We start from the raw sequence: 22568 nt of genomic DNA, 5'->3' as shown, positions 1-22568 counted from the left end.
AAACTAGAAGAATTGTTTGAGAACTTGTGAAAAAATGGTGCAAAAATGTTGAAAAATAAAAAAGTTATGACAATTTGAATATTTATTTTGCGGTAAAAAATGAAGCTGCCGGTAGAGGGGTTAAAACAGTTTGAAGGCATCAGCATTAGGACAATGCGAAGCACTTGAGTACATAATTTTCATCAAGGTAAAGTAAAAATGAAAAACAAATATGGAACACCAGGAGTAATGCACCAAATGCCATAAAGTCGATTGGCATAATTAAACAAATGATCAAGAGCCATTCGGCATAACATGAAAAACAAGCCTATCCGAAAAGAAGAAGCATAACCTTGATGGAATTCCAGTTATTCCAAATGGCCACTCAGTGTTTAATGTGGTTATGCTAAATGTCTTTGTGCTATACGACTTAAGCCTTATTTCATATGGGCTCCTCCGATGGAAGCCAGGCTTTGATACTTTTTCTTAAGAATGTTATAGAGACAGAGGCTATGGACGGTGATATTTAAAGAAAAGTGTTTTTTCGAAAGCATGCGTTTTCCATTTTTTTTGTCTTTATTACAGTTGATTTGTATATAATCATTCAGAAAACTCGTTTAAATATTTTCATCGGTGTAAACACTCCAAATCCCGAGTTTAATAATTTAATGTGTACATGACAGTGTCATGTACAAAATGAACATTTTTGCTTTCCATTTCATCGATTGGAACAATCTATTGTTTCACCTTATGCTTATGCGCCTGATATACTGTGTAAAACTATTGTTATGATCTTTTCCTAGCATATGCTTATTCATAAAAATTTGTAGAACTGTCGATTCAGCAAAAGTTTGTCCACTCGCATGAGCTATTTCAACGCTGCAAATTGTGCATATCCTCACCGTTCGTTGCGCCGTGCATATAACCTTGCACACTCCATTGACTCGTTAGGTAGGACAATTCTTGCGCGTCGTTAATTAGCCGATTGTAAATGTAAGACTGCACATCTTCCGGTGCTGGTTCATATCTTGGAAAAATAATCATAGAAACTAGAGTATTTGCGATCAGTTAACAATTCGTCCTAACGATGATTATCGGATGGAATGCCAAACCTCTCTAGATGTTTATGAGTGGCTAAGGATAACCCGTATTATGAGCAAACTCCAAAGTAATAATGGCAAAGACTTACCTGTTTAGTGCAAGTGGATTGAGTGGTAAATTGCTAGCTTGTTCTAGTGGACTTATCGGCAACTGGTATGGAATGGTTGGCGTACTAGCAGTTGTAGATGAAACATCTGTATGTGTATTTGTGTTCATAAATTATTGAATAATAATTCAAGGTCTTAAAAGTAATGGAATAGTTTAATAAAATAATAGAACCAAAAAATAATTCATTGTATACAGCTGAAAGCTCACTTACTATTTGACATAGCTGAAACCCCGCTATTGTATGCTGGTGGGTTTGGTGTCGATGGTGGGGATGGAGAATCTAGAGATATTACAGATTGCGATGCATCTTCTGCAATGAAAGACACAGAAAACTTAACTAAAAACATGCTCAAGGGGGCATCCATATACCATAATATATTATGATTTAGTTTTGTGAAATTCTTAAGAAGTTTCGTTATATGTACCATCAGTGCACCAGTATCCGCTCATGTACCAGTAGCCCGCTCACACCGAAAAAAGATAAGTTTAAACAAAATAAATATGAAAACTCTAGCCACTAGACGATTCAAATCGACAAATTGAATTATACTGTGGACAATCTTTTGCGTATTTACTCAAATTACCTTACTTTTAAAACTCGTGAGCGGGCTACTGGAACATGAGCGGATACTGGGTCACTGATGGTACTATTCTTTTTTTACATTAATTTGATTTAAATGGAACTAACTTACGTTATCAAAATATAAACCCTCCACGCTCAATTTTTGTCGATCTAATCATCATGTTTTGCTAGTTAAAATCGATCATAGCACATATTGTACAATACAATAATTAATTTTTATGCGCGATTTTTTTAGTTTTGTTTTAAAACTTAAATTTTATCTTTGAAGGTAACTATTCTTAACTTTTTCTAAATGTAAAATATTGCTTTTTTTCTAATTTTTTCTACAGTTTCGAAGTAAATTATATACCTACTTCAGGCTTTTATTTCAATGATAATTTATTAGCAGAGTCAATAAATAAGTTGATAATGCGTGTTTATTGATTCTGTTTTTTTTTGTATTACATGTTAAATGAGGCTTAGACATTTGTGTTTTTCAAAAAAATTGAAGTGCAAGGATTGAATTCTGAGAAAATTAAGAGTATCCCTCACTTACCGCTCTCTGTTGCAATCAAGAATCGCAGCCAGGCATATTGCAGAATTCGTTCTCAATTGATTTTGAAACACGACCTGGGAGGGAGAAACCGTTAAAAAATTTATGTACGTCATAGTGAGCCGAGATTCTGCTGTCACGAACTGCCACTGTGAGCCCAGATCTTAAAGAATGGAAAAACATGAAAAAAGCGCGTAATTGATCAAAACATATTTTTGCATTTCAACAAAGTTGACAACAATCGGTTGAAAATCAATTCCTGCACACCAAAAACAACGCCACGATAGCACCTTTTAATTTCATCGAATATAAAGTACTGAAACACACATCTTTTTACTCTTTCCCAATCAAAATTAAAATTAAATGCACATAAAACTATGGCCCTTTTTCCAAGTTTGTCCAGAAAGATCGCAGGTACACATCAAAAGAAAACTAGCGATTTTTCCCAAGCCTGCCTTGATTGTCGTTGGTGAGCGGAAGTTATCTTGCAATTTGGAAAAGTGTTGTTCAATATTTCGTGTGTAGTATCTGTGCCTCCCTCCCAGGGTGGAACTACTATTGCAATACGAACGCTTTATGTATGGTTTTAGCATCACTCCACATCAAGGCGTCGATAGGCGCGTGGTGTACGCTCGGGCCTATCGACCGCATGGTTCTTGGTTCGATTCCAGGTTGCCGCGAAAACGTTTTTTGTTTTTGAATTTTGATTTCATAAGGCAAATTTATGAATTTCAATCCGATTTCTTGTGGCGAATTTTCATAAGCGGTTCCTATGTTTATCGATAGTCCATTTGCCTAAGTGTGGGGTTGCGGTGCCGCGTCATTTTGCTGATCTGAAAATTTGTTTGTTTTTGACGCCGGAACTATTTGTTGTGGTGTGATAATACTGCTTGTTACGCTACTAGCAATCATATTTACAAAATACTTCTCAAAGTGCCCTGCGAGAAGAGACGAACCAGCCAAGGGCTGAAAGTCTCGATAATAAAGATAATTCAATTCTCAAAGTAAGTAGTTTCTAAGACGTTTTTCTGGATTGTTTGTTAATTTTTTCATCGTATTTCTTCCACAGAACGCGGCTGTGAATGGTGCAATTTCCGGAGCCGCTGTCCAACGTCAGTCAGTTGGAGCATCTACGATCGGATCTTACAAATTTTAAAATAATTTATAATTGTGATGATGTAAGTATGAGCTTGTGAAATAATAAATAGGGGGAGATCCCCCAGTACCGGACAGCACCCAATACCGGACAATGTCGAAAAATTGAGAAATCATGGTCCAATCAAGATGGTGTATTAGAAGAAAAGAAAGCTATAATGGAGGCTAATGTTTGCGTAGAATAACATATCCTAGAAATATGTATGCCTTTTATAAAAAGTTGCAAAGTTTGAAAATCTTAAAAAAATTGAGGTATCGCCTTAATTTTGAGCCTATTTAGTAATTATCTTGAATATGAAAAAATACTATGGATCACGCAAGCATGATCGAACATAATCCTAATTTGATAGTAGGAGTGTATTTTGTACCATAAATGAACAAAATATGGACAAATTACAATTTTTGTTAAGCACCTTCTGTCCCCCAGTTTCGGACAGCTATATTATATCTTTGTAATTATTGCACCAGTGTTTCTAAATACATTCATTTTTCATGGTTTTTGTCGATCATGGCACAAACATGCAATAAAATTAAGAAGAATGAACAATCAGAACAACATCGTAAAATGTGCTATTTTTCATCATATATGAAAGAAGTTTTTGATGGACGTCTTGCAAATTAAGAAAAACTCAAATTGTTCTTGTAAATGTTGCAAATGCATTGAATTGGCAATTATATAATATTCCTATAGTAAAAACATTCAATGATGCTCAAATTTACAGAATTCGAGGCATTTCCAGATCGTGTCCGGTATTGGGTGCCACCTTTCAAGATCGATCATTTTGGTACTAAAATACCTCATCAAAATCCAATGTCAAAATTCATATTTAAATTTTCGAATTTATTTTTGTACACTATAAAAATGATAATATTTGTCATAAATGAGTAACACGAGCACATAAAAGCAATATTTTTTAAATTATGAATTTAGTGGCTTAAGTGTCCGGTACTGGGGGATCTCCCCCTATGTAATGTTTTATGTATATTTTTCTGAAATTCTTCCAATTAGATATTTGAAAATCTCAACCTAAATCCGGAACAAAATTAGCAAAAAATGAGGGATTTTTATACTTTTTTACAAAATACATCAAGGGTGAAAAACACCCATGTTCTGAAGTTCCTGCCGAATACTCCTTAATGGGTAAGTCGGCCTTACCCATTTAATGAGTCAAGCCACTTTAGTTGGAAATGGGTACGAGAGTACCCATTAATGGGTACTTCAGAGTTAGCGTGAAGGGACCATAGAGTTAGCCATGAAAATCAACTTTCAGTATGGTTCTCTAACTCGATATCGAGATACGAAATATCGAGTTAGGGAAAGCTAACTGTATTTAGCATTCGCGATTTTGAGTAAACACAGCGAAACGTTGTCAAATTCAAACAAACATACTCAAAAACAAAAAAAAATGTTCTAGAAAATTCAAAAAATAACATGACAATTGACTCATTGTTAAATTTTATCGTTTGAGTGTCGCAAGGGTTCATTAAACAACTTCGTTTATTTACGTTGTTTTCGTTTATTTTATTTACGTGATAGCTCATTACACAGTTTAATCTATGTACGTAATATTTTGTAACTTTTAGTTTATTTTCATACTAATCAAAAATGCAAACATTGCTCTCCGTTTCCTCAATGCCTTCTATTGTCGAATTTTACGAACATGCTGTTACGATCTCAGACAAAGGTTGAGCCTTTATTATATTCTATGCTTGACGGAGAACGTGCTACTGGTACACTAACGGTAATACAAATATTGTAAACTTCACCATACCAGAACCATAATAAACCGATAACCTTTTATAGTAAATGTAACAAAACAGAAAAGCTGAACAAAGAAGAAATAAATGACCAATAAGAAACCATTTCAAATGAAAACATGGCACCGCACACAACTTTAATGGAGACAAATCATTTTAGTGTGGATGAATAGTATGTTATTGTTGTGTCGTACATGTATGATTAAGGACCGTTTCTTTGTAAGTCGGATATCTCTAGTCTAATAAAACTACAGTTTGTTAGTTTTCTTATAAGCTGAATAATATATTCACTTTTGGACAAATTAACATATTAATGGTTAGCAAGTTATTTTACTTGACGGGTTACGTAATATATATTTTTTGAAATGATTTCTCTGTACCAGTTCAATTATTTCCTCGCCTAATTATTTCTATAACCTCGCTCTTTTGCGTTCATAGTTGAATTTTGTCAATGCGTCATCAACTGATGTGGCGCATTATACGTAATTAGAAATAAAATATTTCGAGGCATAAAATCCTATGAGACCGATTTTTGATGTTTAATGTAATTGTATCAATCAAAACCAAATTCCATCAATTAATTCTACACAATAATATATATTCGTTTTCTTCGCGATTTTTTTTTTGTTTGAATTTTTGTTATAATTCATAATGTTTTTAATCAAAGGAAACTATTGATTGACACGAGTTCAAGAAATACAACAAATGTATGACAAAAATGGTCCAAACATAAATTTATACCTCGAAATATCAGAAATTTGTTAATATAGTATCTAAGTTAAAAAAATTCTATGCCTTTTTCACCTAGTAAGAATAAATAAGTCTTATGTGTGAACTAAATCCGTCTGAGTTAGTATCGTATTTACATCCTTCTTTTAATAACAAAACCTTTCAAACCTGCTTTATGTATCATACAACTAAACAGTTATCCTTTTCTTGTAATAGTTATGTCTTATAAGACACATTTAATTATTCTGCAGAGAAAGTAATTGTGATTTTTTGGCAGAAATGTAAAAAATAGATTCTAAACATTAACACTACGCCACTATCTACATTAGGATTTTTTTTAGCCGATACAAATGTAGAGTTTGTGACTAATGCAAGAGTTGGTTCAAAAACGAATTGGGACGAAAGTAAACTAATTGATGCTTTAACCGAATCATGGAGATCGTATAATAAGAGGTCTCTTTTGACCTGTTCCTTAAGAATGGTCTTTAGTAATTTTTTGCATGACGTGCCTAATTAATGTTTCCTTTATGCTAAATCGCTCGTACCCATTGCAAAGGCTAAACAAATGTGCATTTCACTTGGGGCTCATCCTGATAAAAGCATACAGTGGCTTGATGTCGATAAAAATCTATTCTCTATTTAATTACCGTAAAGTGCCCTAATTCAGCGCATTGCCTAATTCCGCGCATTTCATACAAAACGATTTGTATATGGAAATACATATCAATATTGCAACAACTTTCAATGCCATTTGATGCTACTGCTATTTAGAATAAGTTTGAATCATCAATAAAAGCAAATAAGGCATTTTTTCGCGGCGTAAAAAAATAATCAGTGGAGGCCCGTCGAAGTCGACGCCATTTTTCTAATTTCCTTAGCGTCCGTGCTAAGACTGTAGGACAAAAACAAACGCGATTTCTTTATTGAAAATGTTTTATTTTTTATGCAATTTTCCATGGAACTACTTGCTACAGATATGTTTCATGATGCTTCTATGAAATCTTATCAAATTTTAGCATAATTATTGAGTTTCATCCCAAAAAGTATTGCGCGGAATTAGGTCATGTCTTTTTTCATAATGCCCTAATTCCGCGCACTGTGCTTCGCTGAACAACAAACAAGTAAAATGCTATATTCGTCATCACATCTAAGTATTTCTATGAAAGGTGTCTTCATGCATACATACGTTTCACGGGCAAGGATCTTGGGAAAGCTCACTTACAGGGAAACTAAAAGCAGCCGTGCAGAAACTAGGTGGTCATGGTGAGAGGAAAAGTTTATCCAAAGACCAAGGCCCATAAAAATTATAAAATTGTTGTGTGAAAAATATACCACGAGAGGAGAGAATCTATACATATGTGCACACAAAATTTACTTAACATTTTGAACCACAAATAACAAAAAGTATGATTTACGGGGAAGAGGGATTGCAGGGGCCCAGATAGCCGTAGCGGTAAACGCGCAGCTATTCAGCATGACCAAGCTGAGGGTGCTGGGTTCGAATCCCACCGGTCGAGGATCTTTTCGGGTTGGAAATTTTCTCGACTTCCCAGGGCATAGAGTATCTTCGTACCTGCCACACGATATACGCATGCAAAAATGGTCATTGGCATAGTAAGCTCTCAGTGAATAACTGTGGAAGTGCTCATAAGAACACTAAGCTGAGAAGCAGGCTCTGTCCCAGTGGGGACGTAACGCCAGAGAGAAGAAGAAGAAGGGATTGCAAATGGCCATATTTTGTGAGACGTAATTTATGGATGAATTTTATGGTTCTTCTGAGGTTTCTAGTTTGCTTAACAGATTTATGTATCAGGTACCCGTGGCATTAGCGGATACCATTGATTGAATTGTTTAAGACATATCGATTCCAAGCAATAATGCGAACTGGTCCTTGTGTTGTATGAACAATGCTGAATACAAATACCTATAGGGATAGTCGGGGCGGTTTCGCCAATGGGTTGGAATCAGCACCTCTTGAAAACTGCATAAATTCTGGAAATTTCATCTGAAGTAACATGCAACTCCAAAGCTGGCAAGGAAATTGAGCAATATGTATGTTATAAGTCAGTGTTCTGAACTCATAGAAAAATGAATGAATTATATTCGAAGTATAATGTTGATCATGGACTGTTACAATGTTCTTTGAAATTTAATATTTTTGCACAGAGTGTTTATAAACACTATTTACTTTCCAGTTTAGTGAACAAAATAATTGAATTACTAGATTCTATGAGATGATTTTACAATCTAAAATAGGATGCTCATATCACCCCATCGATAAAAAATCGACACGAAAAATGACAAATTTTGAAAAATCATTCATTCATTCGTGAACTTTATAGGCCAACAGAAATCGTGCGGATATAAAATTTGTTGGAAATCATACAAAGAACTGATCATTCCATAATATTTTCTGCACTTCTATCGACTTTTCCTTAAGGTCTCCAAACTGCCCAACATTTCCCTATACGAAATTGTTAATGAAAAGACCATAACAAATGTTTATCTTTGTTTCATGTGATAGTCATAAAAATATAAGAAATAAAACTAAACGGCTCACACAAAAATTTACTTTTTTTCATATAAAAAGTATTATGGAGGGTGGAGGGGGTTGTAAATTTTCTATTTCAACGTTACGTAATGAATGAATGCTGCCTTACATTGAAATAAATCTTAATTTGATTGCTTCGCGAGTGCGCGGAATTAGGCGTTCTTCTGCGCGGAATATGGAAAAGCGTTTCAGAAAGTGCGCGGAATTAGGCAATTTCTACGAGTGAACTATTTCAATAAAATCTCATTTTTAAATTATGAATACAGTCTAGTTTATATTTTTCCCATAATCTAAAACAGATTTGCTAGCGATCCACTCATAAAGCTTTTTTATTGATGCAATACTATTTTTTAATTAAACATTTGAATCGTTTTATTCCTTAACTGCGCTGAATTACGGCACTTTACGGTACACCCAGGTTTTTTTATGATGGGATTGTGCAGCGCGTAAATTAAAACATGTTTTTCGAAGAATTTTACAAAAACAAATCGCTGGTAAAAAAGCTTCAATTTACTGAGTGTATCTCTTTTCCCAAATATCACACTGACTTTCAATTTCTCCATTAAACAAAGTGATCTTAGGTAATAAAGTTCTCGCATTGAGTTTCAAAACGGCGTATCTGCAATGATCGAAAACGTTCGCTAGACCAAGTTGTTAACGAGAGAGAAAATCAATGAAGATTATATATCGATTTGTGTGGTTGTTATGACACTATACTAACCACGAAAATTAAATTTTATACTGATTAATCAAATTAACAAAGAAAAATCGATCAATGCGATTTGGCTTATACTATATTAACGCAATATACATTATTTGACAATGCCTTTGAAACTGTTTGTTTCGGTTTTAAATTCAAAATGGACGACTTAGAGCCTTCTAGTCCATGTTGTTTATGGGGGTAGCCCATATGGCATAATGCCATTTGAATACCTTATGAACACTGAGTAGCCATTTGGCATGACTTGGTGTGCACCATAGTTATGCCTCTCTTTTTAAATAGGCGTTTCTTCATGTTATGTCAAATGGCCATTATGCCAAATGGGTCTTGGTCGGTTAATTACGCCAAATGGCTTCATGTCGAACGACTTTATGTCAACTGACCTTATGTAATTCGGGGTAACCCCATTACATTCAAATGTTCAAATCATTCATTACAGTTGCTATCTTTTAACACATACAATGGAAAGAACAAAGTAATTGTGAAACAAGAGGTTAAAATGATAGTGAAACAATTTGAAAACGCTCAAGGTCCAGATTGTTGGTAAAAGTTTCAATGTTTTGAATAAAAATGTATCAATTTTCTGACCATGTAAAAGTCTAAACAAAATTACACAAAAGGCTCGGTTTCAAATATGCTTTATTGAAGTCATAGGTGGAAATGATGAACAGTTAAGCTATTAACAGTGAGAAGACATTTTGTCGGCATCTTATCGTGGGCATTTTCTAAAACTTTTGCTTAAATCTTTTTTGCCTTCAAATTCATGTCAATCCCTTGGAAAGTCGATAAGAAACTGAATTTTGAACTGTATGCTCAATTTTAATTTTTTTTTTAATTTTTCTCAAAATTAGATAATTTTAACCTTTTAATAAAAAAAACTTTAACAAAAATCTAACGCTCGAACTGATAGCATTATTCAAGAGTTGACGAATTGTTATGTGCACTTTGAAAACTTGAATATAAGTATCAAGAGTTTCAGAAATTCCAGAAAAACAAACTGAGAACTCATACGGCATAATCAGGCAATGGACATGCTCTATATCAGGCCTGCCCAACCTTTTTGGCTCTTTTTCGACATAAATGGTTGGTGCGTTCGCAAGAATAGACCAATATGAACAAAATTAGTCTCAAATGAAAGCTTTGTAGTATATCTGTCTAATCCATGCTGAAAATTTTAAATTTATATCAAACTCTTCGCTAGCGATCCAAGCAAAGGTAAAAATCAGTCCGGCCCGCGGGCCGGATCATTTTTTGGACTTAATTGCATCGGTAGCAAAGTGGTTGATAAAAATTTTAAATTTGCAGCATGGATTAGACCAATATACTACCAAGCTTTCATTTGAGACTAATTTTGTTCATATCGGTATATTCTTGCGAACGCACCAACCATTTATGTTGAAAAAAGCCAAAAAGGTTGGGCAGGCCTGCTCTATATCAACTGCAGCGATTTGCAGTAGACAGGATGTCCCGGGCCCGATCTATCTGACAAGCCAATCGAGCCCTCTGTCGCCATAGAAGATGGTGTCTCCATGCATGTCGATAGCCTGGGCATAATGGATTTATCAAATTCAAGACTTCTTCCCAAAATTGCATCGTTTCGAAAATTTATTTGCCCTCACATGGAAGTACTATCATAACTTATTGTGTAATCTCGTAGCAGTTACGCTATTGAGACAATTCTATAATAGCGATTTTCCTATTTATGGATTTGCCGATGACTGTCTAGCATTGGTAGTTAATATAGTGAAATAAACATCACCGCACATTAAATACATAGTCAAGAGATCTTACATGACCTTTGTACCATCAGCGCACCAGTAGCCACGCATGTCCCTATTACAGCTCACTAGTGTAAAAATGGATGTTTCGTATAAAAATGCAATCTTTTTCGCACGGATATCGTCAATTAACGCCGTCTGACATTATTTTTATTGGTTTAAATAATTCTTCATATTAGAAGCACAAGACCCTGCGACTATTATATCAGTAAGTATTTTTGTAAACTTGCTCTGATCAGTGTTCCCCAAACACCGATCATGCGGAAATCGATTCACTTTCTGGTGGAAAGAATAGTTTACCCGAACAAAAATTAATTAAAGGTACTGTACCTTTACGAAGTAGAAATCGGCTCTGTTAAGCTGGGTACGGCGGGTGAGCCTTTAAGTAAACGAATTGGAAGAAAAGTATTGTTGCAATTCCGTTGTATATCAGCCTACTTTTTAACAAGAAATTGATCGACATAATGGCCTACTTTTCCTACCAAGAGAAACAGTGCTGAAAAGTGCTACTTGCTTGCTGCCTGCGGCTGGTTCGGCTCCGTTAAACAAATTGTACATCCGTTTGAAGATCCGAATTGAGTCGAATTGGATCGTTCAATCAATATGAAGTCAGGGGCTAGTTGACTGTGATGGATTCTGAGTTGGAATCTGTTGGAATATGATCGTCTTGCGGACGAAGAGTTTATTTTGTTCACTCTTGCCTGGGAGCTTCATGTGGCGGTTCGTGCAGGCAATTTAGCACAAAATAATAATTTCGATATTGAGGGAAAACTGTATGCAGCGTCTTACCTGATCAGGAAAAGTGTGCTTTTACTACGCATGGAAGCTCATGTGGGTTTTCTTGAAATATGTTTATGCTCCAAGAAATAATCCAACTGTAACGGCATTTTCCGTAATTGCAAAAAAAGTTGTACGCAACTCGTTGCAAAACTCGATTTTTTCAGCACTCTTCGTATTTATCCAACTCGGCAAGCCTCGTTGGATAAATGTACGACTCGTGTTGAAAAAATCATCATTTTGCAACTTGTTGCTTAAATAACTATTTTGTGTGTTCCCGCTCATGCAAAAAATGGAACAAGTTGATTAAAAAAAATGATTTTAGTATACAGTCTTCTTTATTGTTGTTGTAGATATGGTTTGGCCATAAAAAGTATCAGGATAAATAACAGAATTCAAAATAGTGCATTTTTTAGTATGTTCGTCATGAAATCTGAATATCGTGAGCGGAAATAGGAACACTTAGATGCAGTGACAAATGCAAGTAATGATTATATAAATGTTTTCCATATTCATTTTATATTGTTGCTGATCACCTATATTTTGATCTACATTGTGACATAAAAATAGTATCGACTAAATAGTTATTTTATGGTAAACATTTGAACATTTAATTTCCTTTAAATGTGTGGAATCTGTTCCACTGATGGTACAATGTTTTGCACGAAAAAAAAATACTTACAAATCCTCACAGGGGATTGTGTTTTAGTAGAATTTTTTTTTTAACTAATATAAATAATGTCAAAAGATTTTATCAACAGTTTAGGATGTTGCCAGAGAGCAACCGTATGAAAAAGATTGCGTTTTTAAAGTTTTTTTTTTGTTTGCACTGGTAAGCGAAAATACTGGTGCTCTGATGATAAGTTGCAGACGAAATATGCCACAAAAGAAGCTCTGTATTAGAATTGAAAGGAGATTTGATCGCCTTTTCAGGGTTTTCAGGTATTTCATTTTATTTTTTAGTTTTCCAGGGGAAAACGGTATTGTGAAGTGATATTAAAATTAAATTAGTTGTTTTTTTTTTTCTAGATTGATGCTCTAAGTAAACTGTATTTGTTAATTGTAAATGAACTTTAATGTGGTAATCATGGAACAATGTCTTATTCAATGAGACCAACATGCCTATCTTACTGTTAACGACTGTTTAAAAAAAATGCAAGTTACTGATACGGGATAATAGGTAGTACCTAGTTCAAAATTATAGAAAGCAAGCAATATTCCAAATAAAGATTTACCACATTTTATAAAAAGAAAAATATAAAACTAGAATGTTTATGTCGAATCTGAGAAAGAAATCTACACATTCAATTTGTTTCACTATCCATAATTTCTTCGCTGACTATGTCAGTGCTCTCAAGAGCCACATCTTTAGGTTAAACAACGTACGAGGGCAACCAAAGTTCAGCGTTTTAGATTAGCCCGTGTATTGCGTGAATAAAAAAGAAAGAAAAACAGACATGGTTTGAGTTATTTCAGGTCGAATGCATAATTAGTTAACATGTTTTTTGAGCTTATGAGCAAATTAAAATATAAATATGACTCATAATACATTATTAATCGTGCGAAATAAAGATGACAAATTTTATAAAACAAGTTTGATGAATTGGTCTTAAGTCAAACTGCAGTTCACATAAAACATGCGATGATTAGGCGGCTTATCATGCCAAATCAAACTTAATTATAGACACGAAAACTGGCCATATTTTGCAGAGACCAAATTTGGTGAATTCTATCCAAATGTTACCCGATGTTTCAGGCAAGCGTAACAAATATTCTGACTTCATGGCATTTAAGTCCGCCTAATTATCGCTATATAAAATAAACGTCACAAACTACCGCAATTTTCCATTTTGCGAGATTTGTACTCGAACACTCTTTCGTCTAGTTCCGTTTTCGGTCGTCGAGTCTGGTCTAGAGTCAATCATTGTAAGAGTTCGTTTTCCATTTGACCTACCATTCATTTTTGGTTTAGATACCGCCGAAGCAGTAGCTGTAGCAGCAGTCATTGCAGAACTCGTCGTACTTGCGGCAGTGGTTGCACTCGAGGTAGTTACATTAGTGCCACTCTGGCCGCCAGCAGCAGCACGGGTTACTGTTTTGCGCTTCAAAGGGAGATCATCATCGGAATCGCTGAGCGTCAAATCCACCTACGAGGAATTGTCGGTCAATAAATAGACATATATGCATAAATTGTCAGGTTTTCAATACCGTATCATTTGAAGGAGCTGTAGTCGAAGAAGGTTCACTACTGGAAATTACGCTGGCTTGGTTGATGCTGGATTTTGGGGGATCCGTTGTAATTATTTCTGTTGAAATATGTTTGATACGTTAGCTAATTTCTATATCTTGCGATTTAGAATGAACCAATTCCGGTAAAATTCTTAGAAATCTTTTGAATAATACCATAATCGGTTAATTTGATCGCTTTGAGTTTGGAGTTTACGTATCTTCAACATATAAAAGTGTACTTACCAATATCATCCGAAACAACTTCGACTTTTTGAACTGGCTTGCTGGGTGTATCCAAAGTACACGAATCGTTGGTTTTAACGTGAGTACTCCACGATCCATCCTTGTGAAGCTGAATTTCATTATCTTCACTAGACAATTTGTTAGATGCAAGTACTTCTTGGAAATAGCTGTGAAAAAAGCGGGTGATCAGAATATGTTGATTGAAGGATTCATGAAGGACTAGTAGTACCCATCGATAACAAGATTGTCGTAGATAGCCGCCTTATCGCAGACGGGACAGTTCCAAGTTGGTTTACGCTCGTTCATCTGCAGATACAGTGAAGCATCAAAGCACTGCAAATGCGAGCATGTCGATGATCTGCGGGAGGAAAAAAAGTAGATATCAAACGTAAGAATTACATTTTGCTGGCATCTTCAAACAAGTTTGTTTCGAACTCATATTTTCAGGTAATTTTGAGTACCAACTCGGAACCACTTGTACTGGATTGCTATTACCTGCATGGGGTCGCCATTCGCATCTTTCCTAGAGGGCAAACCAAGGAGACTTTCAACATTGTAGTTGCAATCTCACAATCCGCATCTTCATTCAATTTTTCTTTGACTACAATGGATTATAAAAATGAGAAAAACATACAAAACCTGTAAGGAACATTTTAACTCACTCAGTGCCCGTGTGTAATCGGCCGGTTTGACTCCTTTAGTTTTCATGCGTTGCAGCAGCTGAGAGGAACTTAGTTTACGAACCAGATAACAGGCCGCAGCATAGCCTCTGTTATATTCCGTGCACCAGGACACCGCAATGTGATTCGCAACCAATGGAGAGAGCTTCACATTTGGAGTTATATTTACTGGCCGAGGAGGACGCTTTGGTTCAACCCCGGGTTTGTTGGTAGGTATGGGATTCTAAAAATAAGAATAAAGGTTTTTTGTTTAACGCGACTTACACGAGCAAGGCATGGAAGTATGAGTGGGAGTGCTTCGAGCACATAAGGACCTTTGACAGTGCGGCCCCTATTACCATCCCCCTAACAGCGCAGACGACCCCCCTGACTGGATAACGTCGAGACTTAAGGTGGCGCACTCTATTTCCATAATTGAGAATGGATGACTTAGGAAACTTGGACTATCTAACCATACGACTGAGGCAGTAGTTGTCAACAATCGCAATCCTGAGCAAATGGCGCTGATCTCGAAAAGAGAGTGCATCATCGAGTCCAAGCGATTCATGCATCTCGCGAAAATCTGTGCGATAATGATCAGCTTTAGCTTAGCTTCACTTGCTACGTTGAATATGCATATAGAAAGGCATGGACGGCTATTGTGGATGATACCTAACAGTTTTGATGTAATTGCCAGCAATCGTAAGCTCCTGGTAGGAGTGGCGCTATCCATACTTAGGTATGGGCGATTAATCTGGTCAAAAACGCTTGGAACGAACAGTAAACCAAAAGCGGCTATGAAGCACGTAAAGGATTATGTGCTTCAGAGTAGCAAGCGGACACCAAACGGTTTCTAAAGGGCACATCATTAATGAAGATGTTGAATGCTCAAATGCAAAATCGTCAAAATTGTCTTACGTAATTAAAAGACACTTCCAATGGCTGATACGCGCAACGCTGAATAATTCGAATTCAAGTCAACCTCGTTCGTCACATTAGACGGATTGAAACAAAGAGACGCACTTTTAGATTTACTGTTTAACATTTGCATAGTTGAGAATGGCTGAGGTAGGAAACTTGGACTATCCACCATACGACTGAGACGCTTATCTCAGAAAGAGAGTGCATCATCGAGTCCAAGCGATTCATGCATCTCTGGTTAATCTGTGGGATAATGATTAGCTTTAGCTAAGCTTCACTTGCGACGTTGAATATGCCTATAGAAAGGCATGGACGGCTATTGTAGCGTAGCTTTTGTGGATGATGTCCAACAGTTTTGGTTTTAATAATAATAAGTTTTAGTGTAAGCTCCTGGTAGGAGTGGCGCTATCCATACTTAGGTATGAGCGATTAATCTGGTCAAAAACGCTTGGAACGAACAGTAAACCTAAAGCGGCTATGAAGCACGTAAAGGATTATGTGCTTTAGAGTAGGAAGCGCGTACCAAACGGTTTCTAAAGGACACATCATCATGGAAGATGTTGAATGCTCAAATGCAAAATCGTCAAAATTGTCTTACGTAATTAAAAGACACTTCCAATGGCGATACGCGCAACGCTGAATAATTCGAATTCAAGTCAACCTCGTTCGTCACATTAGACGCACTTTTGGACTTTACTGTTTAACATTGCACTCGAGCGTGCAATTAGGAGATCTGGCGTGCTGATAAACGGCCAGGCTTGACAGAAAAAATGCAAAAATACAAAAATGAGGCGATTTCGAGATTTTTCTGAGGAGAAAAATTGAACTCAAAATTTACAACACAATTCCTCAAACGATTCGAGCAAGAGTGCAACCAAATGCGAGGATTTTTTTTCGTACTCATGCTTTCTTGCTGCTATGCTCACCTTTACTCACACCTGAAAAGAACTCTTGAGTGACCCGCCCGAACTTAACAGGCCTCGTGGAGTTGCGATGGCACTGATTTTTTTATTGAATTTTCCTCTGTTATGTTTTGTGCCGCATCTCCCTCGCAAAGGCAAAGACAGCATTCTGCTCTAGTGCATTGTAACAGGTACGCCTAGCGTACGTTACTTTGTATATATTATTATTATTATTATTGTGTATTAAACTTGTATATATAACCTTGAATTAAATTTAATGAATTAGGAAAAATGAATTCGAACCAATCATACCATTTTGTACAGCACTGTTAATGAAATGCTTAAGAAGTAGAACTTCGCCTGGAGGTTATGCAACCTGTGGGCATCGTTACGCAACAGAATTCGCGAGGTCAAGGAGAGAAATGGTCGTTAACGGCTATGATGCTCGGATCTAAGTCCGAAGGTCATCTTCACTTCGTGTCCTTGGATTTGATGGGAAAGTGGGAAGGCAAGATCTGATGTAGCCTGCATGAGCGAGATGCGATTCAATCTTGAGAGTATGAATAGCCAACTTTATCGTACTCGTTCGGCTGAAGCATTTCCGGCTTATCCATCTTTCGAGGTTTCTTATCTGAGGACATTACAGTCACTCGATCATTTGCCTGGAGACTCGAATACGTTTAGGAAGTGTGGCTCTGCCAATAACCGCGGTGTTCGAGGTAGTGAGTTTGAAAATTTTAGAAGTCTTTCCAAGTGCTAACCCCCGTGTTTCATTGCAGTGATCTGAGTAGAATAAAACCAGAAGTTAATTGGACCACGTTAAGATACTGTTGTGTGAAGAAGAGCTATAACAGAAAGGTAATGCGATAGGGTTGAAATCATGTGCGTGCCATGTGCAGTGTCTTATTATCTCGTTTTCGTACAGCCGTACGACGGCTTTCTGTGTCCGATATAGGAACCACCGTTCAACCCGTGAGCTACAACTCTCCATCGAGTCCGTCCGTTGGCAAATTCCCTGGCCGACGGTCATCCAACGGTCAGAAGGGGCCGCGCCGTCACCATCGCGCCCAGGTGGAAGCCGTTCGAATCCACGTGAAGTAGTCGAGGCATAAGGATCCATTCCGGCTCCGATCCGCCCTGCTAGGTGAACACCGAACAGCACTAGCAGCGAGCGCAAGCGATACCACCAACCCTCCGTCTCTCCACCAACTACACCATCCGTCCAGCAACCCATATCTAGCATGCAGTAGCTGATCCCGCAAAGTCGATCGCAACAAAAAATAACAGGCCTGTAAGTAGAACAAAGAGCTCTATTTTTTCCCCAGTCCGTGTGCACATGAGACGACGAGATCTTTAACTCGTCAATGAACCCATAGCGTTTTGTGGTTCCCGAAATTCCAGCCTGCGGGCTATATTTGTAGCGCTATTGTTTCGTGAGATGCGATGAAGAACGAGGTAAACGAGAAATAGAAAAGACACGCACATGTAGGGATAGGAACGATTAGGTTGAAGTAAAGATTATTAGAAGTAGAAAGTTGAATTCGGTTATTAAAAATGTAAGATTGTGAACTCTATGATATCGCTTTTGAATTCCTCATTAAAACCCTTTTAGATTCCTATCCGTTTTTGATTCATGGTGTTGTTAGCATGGTGAAAGATTTCAGGTCGCGCGCTTAGTTTTGAAATTTGAATTCACTGAAAGTGTGAAGTGTAGAGTGAAGAGCGAACCGGTTCCATGACGGTGTCGACATCTGGTGTATTTGGCGGTGACTTCCAGTGATGATAACCGAAAGTTTCCTCGGAAAGCTTCAGTACCGTTTCGTTTAGGGTGATTTTGGCTATTATGCTCCTTTGATTGGAATGCAAATCAGTAAGTCTGATGTGGGTGAATTTGGGGATTGCTGGACCATTTTCCTATCCTTTCCAAGGAACGAATTGAACCAAACCTTAGGTTAGGTCTCATGCCGGGCAATTTAAAACTGGCGAATGGTCCTCACTAGAGGTGGCGCATAAGCTATTCGCTTAACCAACGGAAAACGGCCAGTAATCCATGTTTGGAGAGAAAAGTTTAATTCTTTCGGAGTAGACCGCCAGTCGTTCCCAAACGACAACTTGGCGTGCTACAGCATGTCAGCAAACTCAGGTGATGTTGGAAAGTATTATCAAGCCTATAAACGGCACGGTCGCCATTTAGCTTTCTAAACGAAATGTAACTCATTGAAATTAATCGCAGGGCAAATGTGTAGGCCTCTGTGCTTTTGAAAAGGAAAGCAACGAGAATAGGTCTGACCGTTTTTTAATAAAACTAAGTAGGTACATTTTTGCAGGTAGAGATAGAGGGAAGAACAGTAAACCTAAAGCGAACAAATTGGTTATTTTGGAACCCTTGTGACATGTGACAATGACATTCAATGGCCTCTTCGATATCTATTTATTTAAGTTTACATCAACAGGCTACGTATAGTCCCAATGATATCTATATAAATAACAATGGAATGATGTTTGTATGTCACGAAATGGCTTGAGAACGGGTGATTGGACTCACATGATTTTTTCACTGTTGAATTCGTCCAGAGCTCCGACGTGTTTGTGCGAAGAAAAAGTTTAGGAAAGTCTTCGGGATAGTAGGGAAAACGGGGGAAAACTAGTCTGACATGTTCTACACGGGACTTGCATAGCGTTTTTCAACAGCCTACTCGATGGCAAGACAAAGTTTGCCGGGACCACTAGTTAAATATAAAAACAAAAATACGTGGTAGGGTGCCGGTACCAATGGTTGTACTGTACCAGTAGATTGGACTATGGAATAAAACGTACATTTTTCGATAAAAACAACCTGCGCTATTTTTGGTGGATAGATCGCTTCTAGTTTAGTCGATTTGCAAAATTTTAGCTATTTATTATATCAAAAAGTTATATAAATAATTGAGTTTATGCAAAAAAATTGCTTCCTTGCACCAGCAGTTGCCATCGTGTTCCAATAGTTCCGTCATTGATCGAAAGTAGTTTTTAAATAAATATATAAACATTAAGAAATGTCCCAGAGATGATCTTTATGCTTCATTCGAAAGATTGTAGTTGCTGCTCCGAGGGAAAAATATTAAATCTATGTAAAAATCAACTATTATGTATAAAATTCCTCGTATCATTCCCGAACGTCCACTACTGGAGCACAAGCGCAACTACTGGAACACGTGTACCGATAGTTTAACGACACCTAACATGAACTTCACAATGAATTTATAACCATCCATCACCACAATTATACACAGTCACTGTACGCAATAGAACAGACAAACAACACCAAGTGAAGAGAAGAACGATCATGCATTACGGAAGACACCCATTACCAAAGTAAAACCCAACAGTACAAAATAGACTAGCAAAACGAGCGGTAGCATTTTCTTCCCTCGTCCGTTCTCCCGCGCAATAAAATCAAGTGCAAGTGCAATTAATCGTTCTCTTTCTCGTTCCGAAATATATCTTCGGCTGTGGCCAACGGTGGCAAACATCAACCCTTTAAGAGTACCCGGGTAGAGGTGAATAACAAAACAATGGTAAAATAAGAACAAATTTTGCAATCATATCTGGTTTAACCATTATTATGTTATTAATATATGACATAAATATCTTATCAATAGCAAAACATACAATCATAGCAAAATTTGTCATTGGTATGTTATCCTTGAGAGTCATGTAATAACTAATCAATAACAAAATATACTATCATGGTAAAATTTGTTATTTGTGCAAACATACTAAAAAATATTAAATATCTACATAATAACAAACATCGCCATCACAGTAAAATATGTCATTATTTTGATATTTGAAATCTTTATTTATATAATTCATGAGAACAAACCAACATCAAATTTTGCAATAATAGCTCATTTTACAATTCGTATGATATTCATTGAAGATTTAAAAAGCAAATGTTTTTTGCAGGAAAGCAAAAAGTTTATTTTTCAAACATACTAAATTTAGATATTAAAGTCAAAGAACTTAAATTACCATTATTTCGATCTATTCGTGAATAGCTTATTTAGTTATTATTTTGTTATCAATATCTAAATAATAACATATTTTGTTATTTGCGGTTGCCTATATTTTTGCTATTATTTTGTTATTACAATGGCAAAATATGATATTATTTAGTTTTTATGCCATATAAACTTAGTTATTATTTTTGTTATTTTATCTCTTATTTCAAACAAACAAAGAACAAATTTTGCTATTCAAACATTCTATTTTAATAGTAAATTTTGTTATTCTTTTACTATTCTCCTCTACCCGGGTAGGGATCGTGCGCGTAAATTACCTCCCAATAGCCAGGTTTCGTGCACCTGATGTGAGATTTAGTGCAAGTCGTGGCTACTGTTTGACGGTTGAAACCGTAATTGTGAAGTGCTGTGGTGGTGAATTTCACGTTCCCACGATTTGGTGCGCCGCTATTGCAAATAGCGGGTAGTAAAACCTCCGGTGGCCGGCAATTAGAGCTCCACGCTCGAACAAGATCTCTTTTAAGACTTTTCGTTATTATGTTATGATTTCTTTATAGCTCAGGTAGTCCACAAATGCAAAACATTGAATATAAAAAAGGTCAAGATTGTAAAACATTTCAAACTTAAAATATGTCTTCAGTTGCTCCGGCCAGCGAAAAAACTAGAAAATTTACGGCGAAGCATATTTTGTGTCAGGTGGAAATGAAAGATCGACACCACTCGATTAAAAATACGTTGCAGACCATGAACAGCATTGCTCAATTCGTAATCGGTGCGACGAACTATTCCGCAGTGGACGAGGTTGCACGTTGAGATGCATTTGTTGCCGGATAGCTTCGCAATCGATTCTTCCGATTAGAGTAGCGACAGCGGTTAAAGCTCTACAAACGTCTCTTCGAATTCGCAAAGGTTGCAAGTCGATCAGTTGGCAGCGGCTCTCGTAACTCGGAACGCGTAAAGGGTCTCTCCAAGGTAGCCTCCGAAGTGCAAAACGAAGAAATCTTCGTTGAACTGATTCGATGCTCTCGCATCCGTTGTTGTAGTTCGGACTCCATACCGCAGCTCCGCCGGCTGCTTGGGCACGTCAGGAGTTAATCATCAATATTAACCTCCTTTTCCCGAGCAGCCTAGATAGCCGCGTAGTGTCGGTAGCGGTTGTTTCAACTGGCGAAGAATTAACACTACGGACTGCCTGTTCCAGTGGTAAAAGTCCACCTCACAGGTGACCCCTAATTTATGGTGTGATGCGTACCGTGCCTAGGAATGAATGGTTAGGGGGGTCTAAATAAAACCTAACCGCTAACGGAGCCTGTGGGGTATCAGGGCGCCCTCCACAGTATTGAGTCCTTCCTGTGCTACCCGGAGCAATGGTGCAGGTGACCTTGTGTTTCTCCGAGATAATCGGTTGCCCTTCTTCAGTCTCTATCCTGAGGCTTAATAAGGGTGGGATTATGAATATGTTGACAATTAATTTAAATTATCACCTATATGGATTCGCATTATGCGTTTTACACAGTGTATTCTGTGCTCTTTCGCCTTTGGCGACTTTAAATAGATACCGATCTGGTTTTTTCGTTGCTGGTCTTTTTCGTGCTGAGATTACAAAAAGCTTAATCCTGCCTAGTTTGGGTAGTGGCTACGGTTAGGTTAGCTCAGATCAATCTTCAGCATAAAAGAACAGCAACGATCAATCTTTGCAGACTCATGCAAAATGGTGCAGCCCAAGTGGCGCTAGTTCAAGAACCCTACTTTCGTAGAGGAAACTTCTATCTAGGTAATTTTGTGGACCCAGTTTTTGCTACTTTCAGCAAACTTGAAATGGCAAACTCGCGCTCCAT

The 22568-nt window shown here is 37.0% G+C and overlaps 1 protein-coding gene across 2 annotated transcripts in view; it reads right to left on the bottom strand.

Moving 5' to 3' along the window:
• Positions 1-532: 532 nt before the first annotated feature.
• The window catches only part of LOC5579515 (E3 SUMO-protein ligase PIAS2), a 54085-nt gene continuing 32049 nt past the window's right edge, over positions 533-22568 (bottom strand). The window contains exons 4-12 of one of the 2 annotated variants that reach the window (XM_021844458.1): positions 14907-15147; positions 14740-14845; positions 14474-14602; positions 14245-14411; positions 13981-14078; positions 13727-13919; positions 1400-1498; positions 1169-1274; positions 533-1006 (exon numbers count right to left, since the gene is read on the bottom strand). In XM_021844458.1, coding sequence (XP_021700150.1) covers positions 853-1006; positions 1169-1274; positions 1400-1498; positions 13727-13919; positions 13981-14078; positions 14245-14411; positions 14474-14602; positions 14740-14845; positions 14907-15147 — 1293 coding nt within the window. In that variant the 3' untranslated portion in view covers positions 533-852. The remainder of the gene's footprint in view (positions 1007-1168; positions 1275-1399; positions 1499-13726; positions 13920-13980; positions 14079-14244; positions 14412-14473; positions 14603-14739; positions 14846-14906; positions 15148-22568) is intronic. The other variant, XM_021844459.1, reaches the window with a different exon arrangement.

The sequence above is a fragment of the Aedes aegypti genome, chromosome 2 (genome assembly GCF_002204515.2).
Source record: "Aedes aegypti strain LVP_AGWG chromosome 2, AaegL5.0 Primary Assembly, whole genome shotgun sequence".
In the NCBI taxonomy this organism is placed as follows: domain Eukaryota; kingdom Metazoa; phylum Arthropoda; class Insecta; order Diptera; family Culicidae; genus Aedes; species Aedes aegypti.
The sequence above is the reverse complement of the archived record's forward strand: the minus strand, read 5'-3'. Positions and strand labels throughout refer to the sequence as shown.